The sequence below is a fragment of the Passer montanus genome, unplaced genomic scaffold (genome assembly GCF_014805655.1).
Source record: "Passer montanus isolate IOZ18808 unplaced genomic scaffold, ASM1480565v1 scaffold2, whole genome shotgun sequence".
NCBI classification, from domain to species: Eukaryota; Metazoa; Chordata; class Aves; order Passeriformes; family Passeridae; genus Passer; species Passer montanus.
The window spans coordinates 18,189,921-18,209,986 of NW_024366591.1; the positions used below are offsets into that span (position 1 = coordinate 18,189,921).

The 20,066-nt window shown below is 38.0% G+C and overlaps 1 protein-coding gene across 1 annotated transcript in view; it reads right to left on the minus strand.

Moving 5' to 3' along the window:
* TULP4 (TUB like protein 4) overlaps window positions 1-8,596 on the minus strand; it is a 130,923-nt gene extending 122,327 nt beyond the window's left edge. The window contains 2 exon segments of the mRNA XM_039706798.1: window positions 137-2,420; window positions 8,437-8,596. Coding sequence (XP_039562732.1) covers window positions 137-388 — 252 coding nt within the window. The 5' untranslated portion in view covers window positions 389-2,420; window positions 8,437-8,596.
* Between the last annotated feature and the right edge of the window lie 11,470 nt (window positions 8,597-20,066).

The following is a 20,066-nucleotide window of genomic DNA, read 5'->3' on the forward strand; positions in this document are numbered from 1 at the left end:
TCAAATTCCAAGCAGACATACTTAAACAAAAAAAAAAGAAAAAAATAGGCAACCACAAAAAAAAATTCCAAAAAAAAAGAAGAAAAAAAAAAAGGTAGCTATCATTTTCTTTAGAGTGTAACACACATTTGCTTACCTCACTGTTGTGGCCCCTCAAATTGAAGTTGATTCTCTGAGGGGTGTTCCTGTCCCTCCTGCAATGGCTGGAAGTGAAGGTGACGCCTACAACTCCTCTGCCATTGCCCGTTGCCAACCAGCCTTCCTCATAGTACCGCCTCCTGCACACCGGTTTCTCCTTCTCACTTTTGGGGACTCTGCCTTTCCAGGAGAGGCAGAGGATGTTGGAATCGCTGCAAAGAACAGGCCCATGTTCCACTGCTGCATACATGCTTTTTTAAATATTTTATTTTTTGACATAAGAAAGTAATATGTCTAGTGCACAAAATTTAAATCAATTTTTTTTTTTTTTATTGATAAGACTGACCTGGATAGATCATTGAAAGGGAGGAGGATGGGGTCAGTGTTTATAAATATCCACCAAATGCATAGTGAAAAATTCCTCTATAAAAGATGATGGCAGTTGGCTAAGAAAAAGTAACACTTAAAAAAAAATTCAGGTTCATTTTTGTTTTGAGTCTGTAGAGTGGGGGTGCACTTATCCTTTGGAGAAACAGCTACTTCATAAGAGGCGCTCAAGAAATGGTTAAGTCATCTTTTTGCTCAACTTGATATAATCTTTATTCAGCCTGAGATTCCAGTTTAGCGTAATGCAATTCCAGAGACAAAGAGTTGCAAATGTGTAGGTTTCAAGTAACTTAAGGCTTTTAAAACTTCCTCCAGTCAGATTTTCTTCAAAAGTTCAGTTGCAGAAATTTAAACACACGCACATACATATATATGTATATACATGACATTCCTCTTTTCCAAGCTGCCCTCTGGCATATCTTTTCCATCTGATGTATTTCTGCTGCTAAAGCTGAAAGAGATTGCATAAAGGGAAAAAAAGGCACACAAACCGTGTGAAACAACAGACCCGAACTTGTGCAGGCACTGGTGTGCCAGGCCAGTTGGGAAATCCCTCTTGGTACTGAACCGCTCGTTGGACTCAAAAGTTTTTGCAATCCAAAGCCAATCCAATTTTCACCGCAGCACTTTTTTTCCACCAGAGACCCAACACAGCCTGAACTGTTTATCACGCTATCTTGCCTGCTTTCCCACTTTTTGCTGCCACACACGAATGAAAAAGAACCCCCTCTTCATTTATAGCAGAATCAAAAATGCTCTAAAGCTTTTAGCTTTCAAAGTAGGTAAGTTTGCCTCAGGTGAACCATGAAGTTCTCTCTCCTGCGAAACGGGCTAAAATGTCAAGCTGTTTTTCCTTTACTTTTCCCTTTTTTTCTGCTACAAGGAATCACAGACTTTTCATTCTACCATAAAAAACAAATGCCAGAATTAAAGCACATCAAGTAAGCACTCTTTCAAAATCTTCTAAAATTCAGGGAAGGAAGAAATATAATCATCTAAAAAAGAAAGTGAAGCAGCATTAAAAATCTGACTTCCTGGGTTCACTATTTCTCTAGGTATTTTCCTTGCTTGTTTGATAGGATCTTTCCTTCTTGATGCTTGTCTACAGCACAGATTCATAGTTCCAGACACAACATTTGCAGCTGTACAAGAAGGAAACATATGAAGTATTCCAATCGTTTTATTTGAATAACATTTATGAGCTCAATTAGCTAGTATTTATATCACACTAAGTGAAAAGAGGAAAAAGGAGAGGGAGAAAGGATATGCAAGTTTGATGACCTGGTTAACTCAAGAAGGATGGCGAGATTTGCTCAGTTCAATGCCCAGACTTGTCCCATAGTTCCTCAACTTATTTACTTCCAGTCATCATTGCTCAGCAGAAGGTCACCATTTATTGTCCATTCACAATCTACTGAGCCCAAAGCAAAACGTGCCGAAGACCATACATTATTCCTCTGCTGGAACTAAATCAGTTTCCTCTGCCCTCTTGATTCTTCTGTTTCCCTCACAGCTATCGATTTAGATTGTGGAGGTATTTATTTGGCTTCTTCTGCACAGAGGGTGTTTTTTCTTTCTCTTCTTGCAGATTTTTTTCACCCGTGAAGACCATGTGGAAAGCTGAACATTACTGGCAGGTGTCTTTCCATAGATTACTGATTCCTGTGCTGCGAAGGTGCTCCATCTGGTTATCAAATTAATTTTCATCAATTGCAAAGCTCTCAGGAATATGCCAGAGCAAGTCTACGTGATGACAAAAACATGTATGTTTTCATGTACATGCAGTGCACACACCAATCTGGTACTCAGAGCTGCATCTCCCTTTTCAGTTTGGGTGTGGTAATCTTGTGAGACGCCCGCTACTCAAAACTTGAAATCCCTGGATTCTTCCAACTCTGCAAGGCAAAGCACACACACATAAAAAGAAAAAAGTGAATAAAAGATGTCACAAAACAAGTTAAAGATACTGGTACTACTGTTACAGTAACTGAAGTATTATGATTAAGAATTTTATATTGGCCTCCTACACAGTGTATTATATATAGAAAAAAACATTACTCAGAACATACACATTTGGTATATTTGTATTTGATAGACACACAAAGACGAATTACAGAGTTTTCTTTTTCACTTCCAAAATTCCCAAACTTTTCACAATGGACGTGTATAGCTAATGAAGGGAAGGATATCCTGGGAAGGATACTTGGCGGAGAAGAGGAGGGGGAAGACTATTCCAAACACACTTCTACAGGGAAGAGCTTTCTCCTGGGCACAGTCTCTGGGGCAAAGTCTTAAAGATTTCACAACTCTCAAGTGAAGATGGGGAAGGGAGATGTTAGTGATAGAGCAGGCACAGGGTTAGACCCCGAGGCACACAAACAGAATCACAGAATGGCTGATCTGGAAGGGACCTCTGGACATCACCTGGTCCAACCACTGTGCTCAAGCAGGGTCACCTGGAGTCAGTTGCCCAGGACTGTATCCAGGCAGTTTCTGAATATCTCCAAGGATGAAAACCCTATGAATTCTCTGGGCAACCTGTGCCAGTGCTCAGTCATCCTCACAGAAAGGTGTTTCCTGATGTTTAGAGAGAACCATCTGTGTTTCAGTTTGTTCTCACTGCCTCTGGTTCTGTCACTGGATAGCAGCATTAAGAGCCTGTCTCTCTCATTTAATTCCGTCCCATCAACTGTACACAAGAAGAAGATCTCCTTAAGCTTTTTCTTCTCCAGGCTGAAGTCTCAGCTCTCAGACTTTCCTCCCAGAAAAGATGCTCCAAACCATGAAAATACAGTACTGAACTTATCAGTCTCAAAGAGACTGGGAAGATTCCTCCAGGGCTTAAACTACTGCTTTGAAGAGATCTAAGGTACTTCAAAATTAAAGCTTTAAAGTCTGAATCAATACAGATGAATTTAAAACTATTCAAATCCTGCTTAAATCTCCATTTAAAAAAAGGGAGAAAAATTCCCCAAAGTCAATTTTGTACAGAAGAGTGTATACAAATAAAGCACAAGAGACCAAGCAAAAGGCCATTCAGGATATTCCAGCAGTTGTATCCAAAGTGCACACATATGCACAGTTATTGCATCTACACAGTTACTGCTAGAGAGCTCATTTAAATTCAGAGCTGCATTCATAATATTCATCAGAGCTGTAAAAATGGTCTTGTCTTTATTACATAAAGCACTATACTAACCTCATGTTTCCTGTAATTAACCACTTATTTCATTCTAGCATAGACATATTACTTAATTTTGTTTAAAAAAAGAGACTAGATAAGAAAACAAATTTACAGACACAAAGGCAAAGTTGTAAAGTAGTTTACAACACTACACAGTTGGCTGACTTATCAGAAGCACTATCCCTGAGATTTGGTGAGTCACTGCCAGACCTCTTCAGCACTACACCTCATTGAAGTTTTAAAAATAATGGCTGCTATTAATTTTCATTTTCATCATGGCAAGATGATGATATGACAAATGTCACCTTTCCAAATTTCTGGTGCTTATCAATTACAGCCCAGAGAAAGTTCATATATAGGAAAACACAAAAAAACTTTCAGAGTACAACGGTTTGTAGACAAACTTTATCCTATAAGCAAACTTGATCCTCTGAAGGATCAGTGCCATTGTTTCCATACCCACTGACATCTTCCTAACAGACATCTGCATTCAAAAGTTGACATTTTATCTTAGCAGCATGAGTATTATGATGCAAGCCTTTACTAATCCTACACAGAAATAAATAAAAAAATGTTTACTGAGAAAACAAAGTCTCTGAAATATCAGAGCAGAGATAAGCATTAAACAGAATTGTTTGAACTGTACAAGAATCATGAGTTTACAAGTGGATTTTAAAATACAGGTAACTATAGATACAGTGGCTTTGCATAAAATCTGTGTGCAACTTCTGTCCTTATTCACTGCATATAAGATTAACAAGGCTGAGAAAAGGACTCATCTGCATCTTGGTCAATAACCTTCTCTCACCTTAGTCCCATTTACCATCACTTTCAAGATCAGACAGACCAAAAGCTTCTGCTCTTAAAAATATCCTAACTGCATTAGAAATGCTGGTCAGGGAGAGATGAAAATCTAAAATAACTACAAAAGTTAGAAAATCAGCCATTATTCAAATACTTTCCCAATACAATACAACCTATGAGAATATTTTACCTTTGAATCACTGAGGATCGACACTATCTTTATATTCAGAGACAAGAAAAAAAAAGACTTTTAAGACTATAGTATCAAACACTCAAAATACAGGCTGAATTAAGATTACATATATTAAATATTAATGCTTTCCATTCCCTTCTTCTTCATTTCCATGCACTCTATCTTTCCTAAGAAATAACCTAACTAAAAGATTCAAGTGCTAGTCTTCCCTCTAAAAAAATCAGTAATTTAGACACTCCCTTTCTGCCACCATTACAGCAGCCTCACAGTTCTGCTCATTTTCATATTTTGAAACCAAGCTCTTTGTCTTGTTTTTTCCCATCATGGAACACCAGGGTAATGGCTTCCACCTGTGTTGTGAAGTGTGTAATAGCAGAGGATAAAAAGCATGATAGAAGAGCTGGGTGTTACCTGCACAGTCCGACTACTAGTCCAAAGTCAGTTTGGGCTCACCATACAAAGAGAGCTTGGCCTTCCAGATGGAACTCATTCTAACTAAATTTTTAACTGAAGATTGTTTAAAATCAAATTTTATGCACCTTTCCTTCCACAGCAGTGCAAGGACTAATCACAGAAGTGCACCACAATTTCCCAGTGATTTTGCTGGGAAATTGTTTCTGACACTACTAGGACAATAAATATCAACGAATTCTCTACTTTCATTCTTACTTAAAACATAGTTGAAAATATCTTTTCTCTGAATTTTCCCTTTAACAAAGGGAGATGCTACTTGAACTCATCCTTTAATACTGTTGAGTCTAAGCCCAGTGATGTAAAACATTTAAGTACAGACACCTAATGAGACAAAAACATATTAGACCTGTGACACAGGAAAGCAGGATCCACAACTATTTTATTTCATTTTGCTTTGAAAGCATAGCTCTTCCCAAATGCAAAACCCAGCAGCAAGTTATGTTTCTGCATGACAGAAAATTTAGGTATTAATTTTTAAAAATGAGCTTATAAACATTAGCTCTCTTATTGTAGTGTCAATATTTAATTCATCATTTTTATCTTTTGTTCCTACTAACTTATCCTAAAAGGGTGTTAAGCCAGTTGGACAATCAGAAAAATATTTGTTTGTCCTCATGTGTCTTTCATTGAGGTGTCTCTTTTGTTGACAGAAAGAAGCCAAGCACAGTCAAATGTACCAATACTGCAGCAAGCTCTTCAGCATTTCATATTTATTCAAACCCCTACTCTTCAAGGCTGCAGAGCAGAGAATCTGAAGGCAAGGATAAAAGGGGACTGGGAAGGGAAGGAAAGCAAAGAAGGAAAAGTGAAGTGTATACACACTATTTGTGAATTATTATCTCCAAGAAACCAAAAAAAATAAAGACTCACAGCCTGCTTTTGGAAGATTCTGACGGCCCAAACATCTTAAGGAAATAAATAGAAGATAAAGAGCCTGAAAAGACTTCAGGATTTTTCAGCCTAGCCAGATTCCCTACCTGCCAAACCTGCATAAGGTGAAAGGAAACTGTAGTTTTCCCTCCCTTTGCAGTCTAAGAAGGAAAAAATGTATATCAGTGTCCATGAAGATAGCAAAGTATTTTAAAAGTGCCAGCCACAACTGGTTTGGCACAAGCTGATGGCAGATGACCCCACCAGATATCAAATGGGGACTGTGGCAGCAACCTCCAAGGTCACTGCTGAACACTACAGAACAAAATTTACTCTATCATGTAACAGAGTTACTGTATTACAGGCTAAATACTATAGGGATAGAAGCTGGTAAGAGGATACAATTTGTTGTTTATTTAGTCCAATCTCTAAATTAACAAAATTCATTAAACAATCCCATCAAAAAAGTGAAAGAAAATTATTTAACAAGAGTAACTACTTTCCTAAAAAGCCTGAAATAAAAATCATCTGGCTTGGAAGTTAATCTCACTGAAAACTTACTCTCCAAAAAAAGCAACTTTTAGATTTTAAGAGAGCTACCCCTCCTGAACTCACCATGCACAAAAGGGTTAGGAATTGTGACAAGGAATTTCAATGAGTTTGAGCTGTGCCCCGAAGTTTTTGCTCTTCTAAGTAGAATCAATCCCTGCTACAGCCTCAGTGCTGTCCCACATTCAGGCGCACTGGCAAACTGGAAAAGGTACAAAACAAGTGAGAAACAGAAGGGAAGAGTACCTGCAACTAGTGTTGCCACTTGAAGACTATTCATAATAAAGTTTGGACACAGAATATTTCCGAACTCAGGGGACTGTCCTTAGAAGAAAAAGAAGCAAAGTCTTTCCTCTTGAGGATGAATTTAAGATGGTTTGGATGTCCTGGAGCCAAAGCTACCCATTAGCCAAGAAAATATGCCTCATTTTCAAATTAACAGAAGTGAGGTGAAATACTCCAGACAGGTGTTGAAAAAAAACTGTTTCAGGAAATGAAAATGCATAAATAACACGTACTAGCCTTTTAAAGAGTTGGGAGATTTACACCACTGAAAAACAGAACCAAACACTTCAGAGATTCAAAGAAACGTGAAGTGTGACCAATATATTTCTGAAACTTATAAGTGTCAATCTTCTTTCTCAAGAAAAGGCTGCAATCCTCACAGCACAGAAAAGCCCTAGACAATGTATACTTCACCAGGCACTTCATCAAAAAGTGGCAACAACTGTGTCTTACTAATAATAATCCAAGACCTTCATGGGAGGGCGCCCCAGCTCTCACCATCTCTTTTCCATTGAACTGACTGCTCTGACCTTGCCTGTAATTACAGAGCAATTTCTTTCCCGTAGGAACATTCTGCAGCCTGCAAACATCCCTCGAGTCTGCAGCAGTTCCAGCTAGTTCCTAATTATCTCCAATATCTGCCCACAGGCTCTTTAATACTTTCTTATGAACATACATTGAACTTTCAATATTCTCCTCAAAAATCCCAATACACCTTTGTATGTGACACACTACCACACTGGAAACAAACAATAACATTTAAAAAAAGAAAGGAAGGGGAGATGAAGCAAAAACAGATGTCATCAGTTTTTAAAGTTCAGAAGAGCCTCATAAACAAGAATTATGTCTTTTGGACAGCAAGACATATTTAAGTCAGAAACCTGAGAATTGCTGGTGCAAGTGCAGTGTGTGGCAGCAGAGAGGGAGCTCCTGGTGATGCATCTCACAGGTGTGAGATGGATTGTGAGATGTGGGTGTGCATATTTAATAAAGCAAAAAGACAGGAGTTGCATTTTTCAAACAGCTTGGGTTTCTCAGTCTTTGGGATGAAGAACTGAACTCTAGTCCTGGCTGTCCCTCAAATGTGCTGAGCTCAAGATTTCAGGCTGGTTTGAGGACCTGCAGTCACCTCACCACCACCACTCAAGAGGTCCAGAAGCAGATCAGGGATACTATGCCCTTGCAACAAAGAGATGCAAACCTTAGGAACAGCTTTATTTCCTCCCTCTACCTGTCCTCTTTTGCTCCAAGTTCCATGTTTTTTCCTCATGGCCGTGTCAAGATCTCTGGGTTAAAGGAGGCATATAATAGAATGGAAACTGACTAACTCAACGAGTGGTTGCTTTAGAGGCAACCTTGATAATGAAGAATCACTGGAGAAGCCTTTGTGAAAGTCAGGAGCTTTAAATAAATGCTTGGAGCAAAGCAAAGACTTCTGAAAGTTACTGTTTCACTACAAAGACTCAAGATCAGCAGCGTACAGGTGTGCCCTGTTAGGTGAATGATGGTTTTGATCTGCTCTGTATTAATATGCCAAGTGCTGACTGCTCACCTGTGCAGACAGAAGCAAGGAGGCCAGCAAGACACAGATGTCCACCAGGTACAGTCATGGTCTGGTGGGTGAGCTGAAGGCAGGAAGGCAGATCTGCACCTAGGTAAATTCACAAAGCAGTCTGGTGCCCAAGTGGTTTTATTTTATACATGTCTTCACAATTCTCTCTTCATGCTGGCCCAGCTCCTGATAGACATATGAAATATGTGTATTTCATATAAATATGAACATGTGATAGTAGTTATATTAAAATACAAAATTTTGAAGTGGGGATAAGAAATAGCAGTATGCTATTCCTCATGCATGACTGGGACACTACAACCTTTCTATTAAGAAATCCATAATAGTTAAAAATTGCCAGTTACAGAAGTATTCAGTAGGAGGATGGCTACCAATGGCTGCATCTTCTATTTTCTTAAACATGAAAAATCAATGTGTTAAAACGATTGCAGATGAAAATGAATGAACAGAAAAAGGGTTGCAAAAACTCTAGAAAAGTATATTCAAGGAGCACCACGAGTTATTTTAAGTAGGAATTCTGAATATTTCATTCAATGCCCTCTGTACAACTACCAGATAGTGGTTGCTTCTAACTCTGATCTCTACAAAATTATGAAAATGCTGTTCCATTGAACAAGTATTCATGTTTCATCAAGAAAGTCAACAAATGTTGTAAATTAGTGTGGGTTTTTTGAGGAAAAGTAATATTCTCATTACTTGGTAGCTAGTGCTATATTTAATTTTATTCTGTTGTTTTTATCCCCAGGAAGTTATATAAATGAAGTAACTGTCAAACTGCTTGGACCCCATTACTTCTCTACCTCAACAGAAAACTCTCAATGCCTCTTTAAATGCACCTTTACCTAACCTATACCCAAAAGGGATTTTTTTTGTAAAGCTCAGATTCAAAATCTACAAAGTATGAGAATCAAAAGGGAAGATTCATCATCACAGTTAAATCTGTATCTTTTAGATGAACACTCATACAGAGCTCATGCATCCACATACAATTAAAGCTAAAGTTATGCATGACTAAACAAGAGAAAGAATGCTGGTGTGGGTTTTTTTCCCTTGTGTTCTTCTTTCCCACTGCCAAGTTTCACCTTACAGCCCTTCCCAAGGAACACAAGGATCTTCAGAGCAAGACAGCAAACTTTTCAAAATAGCCAGAGGAAAGATTGATTTGGTTGAAGAGTATCAGCTTCATACATTTTGTACTTCATTTTAGAAACGTGGATTTGGGAAAGCAATATGATTGCATTCAGTAGATGATGTGCTGCTTAGCAGACAGCTTCTGCTAAATCTGACAAATACAGGTCAGAGTCCTGCAATCACACTTCCCTCAAGCATGCTTTGCACTTTCTAGACAAAAGTAATAATAAGACAAAAGTAATCTGAGGTCATTTCCTAACATAACTTTGATGTAAAATTTTATAGTTATCGTAGTTACTTTTTTCCTTCTATGCCTAAGACTACTATATATTTAGACAAGCCTATTTCAGTACAATCTTGTTTTTGTCAAATAAGTACTTCACAAAGTATCTCCAGAGCTGTATGAAAGCTCAATACTTACCAGTTAAGAGTTTTTGGAAGAGGTGAAAAAGCAGAACAATCAGAGGAAAAAAACAACATATCATCCACTCTGATAATTCCCTCTGTAAAACTCAACATCTGTACCGAAGGTTCAACATCTGTATTAAAAAAGCCTGCTTGCAAACTGTGTAAGGAGAATTCTGCTGCTTTTTCTGGTAAGCAGCTTGGCAAGGTAACATCATAATCTTGCAGTGTCAGTCATCCCCTTGAGCTTACAAAGTCTATTAAAACAAATTACATGAAAACATCTTTTTCAGGATTTCAATTCAGTAGCTTAAGAGGATCAGGATATTCCAGTTCCTTCTTAGATTCAAGGAACATAAGACAGTACAGTACTTCAGTGCCTAATGCTGCATTGACACCTTAATACATTCTCCATTAACTGTGTATTATTCACAGAGCACATAATCACAGGTTACTATGAGGAAACTATTTGCTTTGTTGTTACCTCTATTAGCTAGATTACAATGAATTCAACAGTTCAGCATCTGCTTGAAACTGACATTACATTTGATCTGCAGCAAATGGATGCACACAACAAACATTAGAGAAAAAGGTTAAAACACAGTATTATATAAAGTATTTTCATACAATGCTTCTGAAATTAGGTAACCTAATGATATTGTAAGAAAATTCTCTCCAAATAACTAAAATTATATATTACTCTTCACTTACTCTTCTACTGAATGACAGCATGAAAGAACATACAGAAATTACAATATCAGAATACAAAATTTCTATTCCTGGCTATTAAAAGAATTAAATACCTAAATTAAACATGGGGAAATCTAGTTACTCAGTGACTCTAAAACCTCAAATATTAACTGACAGATGCTGATTTCATTGGATTGTCAACCTAACAACTCACTACTTGGCTGCTTGATTAAAATGCTGCAAGACTGCAAGATAAAATTTTTTTTAAAAAAAATCTGTTATACTTAATATATATTTCACAATCATATGTTTGCCTGAAATCAGTCTGTTTCTTTTCTAAAAAGGCACAAAACAAGATTTACAATACATGTGAATATACTGCCTTGTTTATACCTGTACACTGTCACAGCAGAGTTGTTTTACTGCTGCTGCTATTTCTCCTTACATCTCCATTGCAATGTATGTCTCTTGTTAAAGGGGCTGTGTAATGCTTGTGCCACTGGTCAAAACAGAATATGGAAAGGTTGCTAGGATTATCTAGGAAGAAAAAAAAATAATAACCCACTCACGACATTCCCAGGATGAGGAATTCAGTGTAATTAATAAAACCACAAGGCCGTAAGACAGTGCAAAGGGATGGCATACACCATTCCAAGAATGTTAATAACCCTGACATGGAAGTGAGTGGATGAATGTTCCACAGCAAGCTTGCAAAATGCAAATCTCTAAAGGCAATCATCATGTAAGAGCAAATAATTTTACAAATTAATGCACCTGAGAGATCTGTAATATGTCAGTTTAGTTTTTATCCCCCACAGTGTCAATACCACAGTAATCCTACCAGAATCTATCACTAAGAATTGGAATAAACAACATTTTACTGATGGATAACCCAGAACACAAATATTCCATTCTTTCCTGTCAAATCCCTACTGTAAACAAAGTCCTTAAGCAACTTAGCCACAAAAAAATCCCTCACAAATGTGACATTTAAGGGGCCTGCAAACAAACCCAAAATTTCTTTCCCCTGGTCTCAGGACTGATCAAAGCATAGCACTAAATTTAGGAAATCTCTAACACTTCTTTCTTGTTCCTATCCATGTAGACCGAGATATTCTACCCTCCGTATTCTAAGACAGCTACAAATTATCTGCAAAGCCTATCTGGTCTGTTTCATTATCATGCATATAATTTTTTATTTCTATTGGATAAGTAGGTAGGAGGTATTATTAACAAGTTTCATGGACTTTTTCCCCCCTTTAAGAGCAAAATGTCAATAAAATAATATAATTTCCAACCCCTACGATTTTGCTTCAAATGCTAATTGTAGTTAAATACTTTCTGCAGTCTTGTAATCAATGTTATCAAAAAAGTCTGGGAATGTTATGTTATGTTGATTAAAGCTTGAGAAGCTAGAGCTCACATCCAAAAAAAAAAGCAGTTAAATTGATTTTTCAGTTGACTGAAACCAGTAACATTGGTTTTTATAAATCCAACTCACAAGCTTTATTTTGGACTTGCATGTTTACCAATTTTCATTTCAGATGAAGAAATCCATCCCACAGAAAGCAATATGAACCATAAAATGAAGCAAGACACTGCTAGATTCTGAACAGACGCACCAGAGCAATGCAGAGCTGCAGGGATCTGATTACAGACTATCTCCTGCCAGGCAGTCTCCCACTGGGATGGGGAGCACATCTGCTGGGATGTTCTACAATGAAACAGTGTTTCTTATGTACAGCCTTACAAATGTTGCAGGATTATTCCCTCTCAATGCTTCAATGCTTTATCAAAATTTTTAAGCAGTGCATAGCAAGGCATTCACTGTTTAATAACATTCCCTCATGCAATGTGCTCTGTGATTCTTGGATCTGCTGCTTTCCTTGCAAAAGCCAAAAGCCAAACTACAAAGCAATTGTTCTGGGTTGATAGGGAATGTCCTTTATTGCTGCTTCTCAGATCAGCACCCAGATCAGCAAGAGCTCCAGCAGACGAAAAGCAAACCCAAGCCTATCTGCTGGAAGACCACATGCAAATGCAGAGAAAATCATTTCCACATTTATTGTTTCTCTTGCTCTGAAGCAGAGCTACAAATAACTGACACCTCACCCATTTTCAAATGAAGCTTCTATAATTACACTGTTATGCCCTATGGAAACACTACTGGGTTTCTCATAGCAACCTTCAATGACTCAGAGAGCCCTGCTCTTACCACAAAATTGCTAAGAGCGCTTCATCCATCTTCAACAGAAGAGCTGGTATGTGACTGGCAGAGTCACCACCACCACTGGCAATCCAAAACTTTATGACATCTTGTCTCTTGAGAAATAAAGTTTCATGGCCAAAGTAGTAGTATATTCCATATACAGTGAGCAGGATTGTTCCTATAAAATCTCTCACACCCCATGATGCCTTGAATGCACACACTACAGAGTCTTTTTAGCAACCCTGTCAGATAGATAAGTACAGTTCCTTCCCAAAGGCTGCAAGACAGCAAACTGTTCAAAGAAGCCTAAGCTGTAAAAAGACTTCTTAATCTCTGATGCCTCAGTGACTCACTCCAGTTTCCCTTCCCAGATCCACTTGGCCCTCATCCCTGTTTTCACTGCCAGGTGCCTGTCCAACATCTCCTTGGGCAGACTCAGTTTCTTACAACACCACAAGACAAATATTTTAAGAAGTGAGAAATATTCTGTGGCTTTAGGGATGTGGATTAAATCACTGATGGGTCAGGTGAGTGTTGGAACTGCAGCTAAGGAACAGGCACAAGACTGAGGTGCAGGAAGGTTCAGAAACCTGCAGAAACAAAGATGTTGGCTCAGCTCAGCTGCATCATAAAATCTCACCCCTGGGACAGAGCTGGAGCAACTTTCTTAATACTGAAGGGAAATACAGCATTCTTCATAAATAAGAAGGCAGAATTTAACATAACTGGTTTCCAGTCTATGGTATGACCCCAGAGTGTAGCTCATCTAATGTTTTCCAGTCTATTTCTATCTTGCTTCAAAATATTTCTGTCCATTTCTAGTCTGCATTCAAAAAATGAATGGTTAAATGGACCTTCCTTCTGGAACAATGTTTTCCAAGCTGCCATACATGCCCCACTGACACATAACACATGCATACATAGAGCTGCCAGTACAAAAGGTACCCTGAAATGTTTCAAGACCCAGGCCAGAGCAAGGCTGACAACAGTCCAGAATTTAATGTCTCCCTCATCTCCAACACTGGTGGGGTAACAGAAACAAAATCCCCCCCAAAAAAGCAATATTTTAAAGAATTGCATTTTAGGATTATCTTCCAAACTCACAATGGTACCAAGTTACTTTCAAAGGAAACTAGAATTCCATTTCCAGACATTCCAGGTTTAGAAGATTTAGAGAATGTTACTAATAAAACTACATACTAGATGTTTCAGTTTCACATTAATCATGTTTTTAATTGAAAATTACTTTGTTTTTAAACAAAAGGAAGAATTACCATTAGCCTCTGACCTGAGGTGACTTTTTAGATTCTGAATCACTACATCAGTAGAAATAGCTGATCTCAACATCAAGTTTCTTTTTTTTTTTACATTTTCCAAGAAGAAAACAATCCTTTTCAACTTCTCCTTGAAAAAAACCTGCCATAAACTACACTGAAATAAACACGATTTTTCGTCTATGCCTGAAGAAAATCTGTTGCAAGCTGATCTGCTCCTTCAGCAAACTGAAACCAGTTATTTACCCAGCAATTTCCCTCATTTTAGTGATCTGTGGCACTTTTAAAACCTCAGCAAAAACATTTAAGCAATACATACATTAGTTATTATTAACGCTATTTTAATTCAATTTGACAACTTTTATGAAAGGCTAAATTTACTACAATAGACTGAGACAAAGAAAGTCCTGCTTAAAAATAGTATCTTTTTATATCCATTTTTAGCCACCCTAAATGCTCTCTAACACAGCATAGGAAAAAAAGACTTGGCAATGCTATTGCCATAGGCTCCTCTTCCATTAGAGACCCATGGCACTTCCATCACAACACTAAAAGGTCCCAAATCTCAGTTGAAAAGCTGATAATAAAGATAAACCAAGCTAAAAAGCCAAATTCTGAAGTGAATTGCATGAGGTACAGGCACACATCCTCTTCTAACCATTCAGCAGCAAACGTGTGATAGTCTCTACCAGGTACAGCAGGAGAAGGCATATTAAAAGGACAAGGCCAGACTTCAACACCTTTTGTCTGCTTTACAGACAAAAAAAAAATCCCTTTGGATGTATTAGTTTTATTTACTTAAAGCTTCAGGAAAAAATAGAGTCTTCACCATTCCAATCTCAACATCCACAGGATTTCAGATGGATGAATATGGCATGAACAATGCATATATCCAGTCCATAACAGAGGCGCTATGCAGAAATTTGTATTTCTACTTCCCCTCACTCAAGGCCACCTACAGATGCAAAGAACAAGAAAAATTGCAATGGTTATTTGGCAAACCATGCAGTGTCATATGGCAGCAATGAGTCAATCTTTAGAAGCTGGCTCCAACCTGAGAAGGGGCTGATGTGCTCCCCTGCAGCTGTGACATCAGGTCAGGACAAGCATTATCCCAGTCACGCAGCTGATGGCAGAGCTGGAGGGAATCCCTCTAAGAGGAAAGCAAAGACAAAAGGAGCAAGCTTCCTTCTGGGAAAATGGGATGAATGAAGGTCTTACTGAAAAGAGGCAGGTGGTTCATAAGGTAAAAAGAGCACTAGATTAAGATGTGGAAGTCATGCAGTTTTATTTTGAAGCCATGATGCTGAAGTTCTTGGCCAAAAGGCTCAAATCAGACTTCAGGCACAGTATCAATTACCTGGACTGAGCAAACAGGCCAGGAGTCTGTACACACATGTTAGAGCATCATCAGCCATCTAGTACAGAGATGTTTAATTAGCTAAGCAGGGATACAGGGTTTGAGGGGAAGGGAGGTGGGAGAATCTGTGTCCTTCAGACTAGTAATAATGTTTGTAAGAGACTTTTACGCTCAAAAAAAACCCTAAAAAAACCACCACCACCCAAAACCAAACAAACAAAAAAACCCAACCAAACCCAAACGATACAAAATCAACGTTACTGATGCATTTTTTATTAGCATGCTAATGAAATGCTACACTGACATAAGAAATTACATGTTCATAAAGTCCACTATGCAAGACAATCCTGTCTCTATAAATCAGATACTAAGTCCACATAGGGAGATAGGACTTTTTTATTTTTTAAAAAAGTACAATCAGCAATTAAGCAAAGAGAGGAAAATGCTGAAGAAAAATTTAGGAAGGCAGTGATTCCCTTCATATTAATCTCCTGAAGACTCAACTGATAGAAATATATATGAGGTGTTTGCCTTAAAAAATTATACAGATTGCATGCTCCTAAGAGAAGAGTGTTATCCTCATGCTGGATTCTTTCCAGACATATTTTTGGCTACTACTCTAACCACAAAACACAGCTGGGGGAACAGGTTAGGACACGCAGAAACACCTCTCTGACAACCAATACATCTGTCTCAGCCCAAAACCTGTGTACCTTTGTTTCATTTTCACTTCTGCATGACACAAACATGCAACAACAAAAAAACAGTGGTAGAAAGAAGGAAAGCAGGAAGAAATCTTTCCAGTTGATCAAGGCCTAGCTTCAGTAAAATATGTTTTATATTCTCAAGCCATGAACACACCATGATACCCTGCTGATTGTGGTATCACCACAAAGAGTCAGGGCATTTGACCAAAGGATGTCACTTCTATGTTATACACAACCACTTTCTATGATACAAAGGACCTAACAAGCACTGACAATCAACAATGCTTTTCTAGCTGAGAAAGCAAACTGCTGTGTGGCAGTAATTCCAGGCTTTCCACTGACATCATGCTAAGAAAGAGGCAATTGTCCCAAGGCAGATTTAGACTTATCACCAGCATGAGAGAATGTCTTGTTTATAATCAGTAAAGATTTTGAATCTAGAGGGGGACAAAACAAAAAAAAAAAAATTAAACACAGACTAAACAAACCTACTTGAGAAAACTCTGTCTACTTTGTTACTAAATACCAGAAAAATTCTGCAGAAGGTACAGCCTGTGAAGGAGTGCTAGAACAAATAATTCACAATTTGAAGTATCTCATTCATTAAGATCTTTGATCCTTTTTTGATCCTTAAAATAGTAGAGAGTATGGTCCAAAAAAACTCAAAATTTGAAGGGAGACTATGGCTTTCAGAGCAGTGCCTATACACTGTTTTTTGTCTAAATACTGTTTTGTCCAGAGTTCTGGGCCTGAAATTTTCTGAAACAGTGAACAAAAGGTCTCTGGCTCTCAGTTCACAGCAAGTGTGCTGCAAAGTGCACTAGAGAACCTAATGCTGCCAAACAAGCTGTGCACTTCTTTGAGTTTCATTTGGTATGGAATCCAGCATTTCCCCCAACTTCTCCCTCCCTGTTATCACTTATTCTACTTTAAAACAGACAGCTTTGAAATATCCTGCAAGAAAAGCTTGAAAGAGAAGACCTGAGTACTATGGCACAGGCCACCTAACAAACATCACAGTCTAGAGAGCAAAAACCTTAACAGTCTCACTTTGAGGATCCGTGCACACTGTCATCCACATAGCCACAGGAGCCTGTCCTGAAAGAACAACTCAAAATGTAGAGGGGAAAAAGGAAGAAAAATGACAGTGCTATCATCATCTGATGAATTTAAATCCCTGAGAGATCTCTGAATTTACTCACTTACTCAAAGAATACAAGCAAACCTGCAAAGGCAAAGAATAAGTCCCTCAAAAAATAGAAAAAAGAAAGGATAGGTGAACAAGACGTGAACAAAGAGAGGTAACAAGTAGCTCAAGGTGAGACACACAGGAAGCTTTGCATCACAACTTAAAAACATAGTGAAGAAAATTATCAGAGAAGAATGTGATTTTGTTCATTGCATTTTTCATGGCATCTTTCATTTGTTCAGGTGAATTTCTGAACAAATATTTGCACCTAAACACCCATAAACCACAAAAAAGGACCTTCTTGACTTTTCCTACTTCTCTCTGTGACCTGTGGAATTTTCTATTTGCCTCTTTGCTTGGAGTACAATTCTCTTCTTCACAAGGTCTCTACCTATATACAGACACAAGAAAACAGCAGGCCTGTTAACTGTGAGAGAGCAAGCCTAATACCTGCATCATGAATTTACATCTTACCTCCTCTGAAAAGAGCACCAGTTTAATATAAGCACTCATCTTCACATATAATCCAAAGACAGTGCTGTGTGGAACTTCAGACCACATAACCCTAATGTTTCATTTTCATCTTAACATAGACATTGATAAATTATATTTTTCATATTGTATACTACACTGTCCAAAAATAAAACTGGGGTGTAATAGCTGAGTTAAGTTTTAAAGAAAATTGTAACTGGAATTAGCAGTCTGTTCTCCAGAAACAATCCCAAACAGGTAGGCTAAGACTTTCCAACAAAAGAGCATCCCTGCTTTATTTGTACTGCTTGAGTAAATACAAACATTGCTAAAGGACTGTGAAAATGAAAACTCCCACAACCTTACATAAATATCTGCAGCCAAAAAGCATCTCTATGAATAAAGTGGAATACTCTACAGATATGTTTTCTATTACACAGGGGTGAATAAAATGCACTAACCTTTTTTCACAAATACACCCCTACCAGTGAATGACTGATAAAGACTTGTCACTGCTAACTCCCAAAACTCCCAACACACAGTACTCTAAGCAATGCTGTGGACCCTGTGATTCACTATCTGCTACAAACACGTGCAGGAATTCTTCAATACAAGTGCACTTCAGTGGATATGTTAAAATGCAATATGTCAAATACAAATACCCTATCTGGGTACCACATCCAGCCATGCCCTTTTGCCAGTATTAATAATATTCTGAAGTATTGCAACTTCACCAGTGTTGTTCTGATGGTTTACAGACATTAAGAGATAAGCCAAGAGCTCATAGTCTCAAGAATCAACAAGAACACCGGGAAATAAGGAGTTGCATAACTGTACCTATAGTTTCACCTGTCCCATTTCAGGCCCCTCTCTTTCTGCAATGTTTTTAGCTTCAGGTGTACCTAGACTAGTCATCTTCAGTTGACTGAACATTTGGCTCTATTCCAACTACAACATGATTTCTTTTAACATGACCCTGATATTTTGAACCCTTTATCCAGTGTCCTAGGAATGCTCTACTAGTGTCAGTGATTCTAAGAAAAGTAGTAAAGCAACATTATTCCCACTATACTGCTAAGTAAAAGACAATTTAAGCGTCTTAAGGCAATACACAAGCTTATGGCAGAATTGAGAGAGATGTACAGGAGTTCTGCCTCACAGTCTGTTGCTGTAATCATCAGCTAGTGCAAAAAAAAAAAACCAACCAAAATTTACATGTTACTTTAGACTGACATAGGATGGCTTTGGTTTTTTCCTAAATTATCATTTCATCAGAACACCCTCTTCCATGAGGTTGCAATCACTTTTCAAGTTGTCACACTCACATGGCAGCAGCCTCCTACAACCTACTTCACCTTTCCAACTACAAGACCCACGAGCAAACACCAAACAAGCTGAGGCAGAACCTCAAACACACCCTTAGGAATTACTGGAATACCTGAAGTTACCTGAAGATAAGCATGGTTTCCCTTCCAAAAACAATTCTGAAATCTGATCCAGAGGTTGCATGCATTTATTTGTTATGAAGGACTGGAAAATAAGCCAAAATTCCTTAGGATGTCTCAAATGAAAGTAAAACTCTGAATCTAAAATGAAGTAAAAACAGGGCAGAAACCTTCTCTAAAAATAGATCTTGCTGTGCAGCCAAGTATGCCTGCATGCAATTATTATTTATTTTTAAATTTGAGTAATTTTCCAGGTAGGTTTCTAGATCAGTTAACAGAATGAGGTGTTTTAAAACTAAACAAAAGAAACCCCCAAGATTTCTCTCCTGATCACATTTCCTATAAAGATGTAGATTAAATCAGGAAGCAGTAACAAAATGCAGTCTCTTGCCTGTCATTCCACAAAATTGTGAATTTCAATGAAGGCAAAGACAGGAACAATAACCAACACCCAGGAAATATGGTCCTAACTCTTAACCAGAAAGACTGGAAGAAACTGCCTTAAACATTGAAAAATAACTTGAAATTAAAACTACAACCAACAAACAAATGAAAATACACGTAAACAATACACCACACATGCCCAAGCTCACAGCCTAATTAAGAGCACATTGTACTCCTTAGTAGGTTCTCCAGTGCTTCCTCCATTAAACCTACATCACCTCAAGCCTATTCTTACCAAGTGTTATCATCCCACACCACCCATGTGGATGGGTGCACTTAAAGAT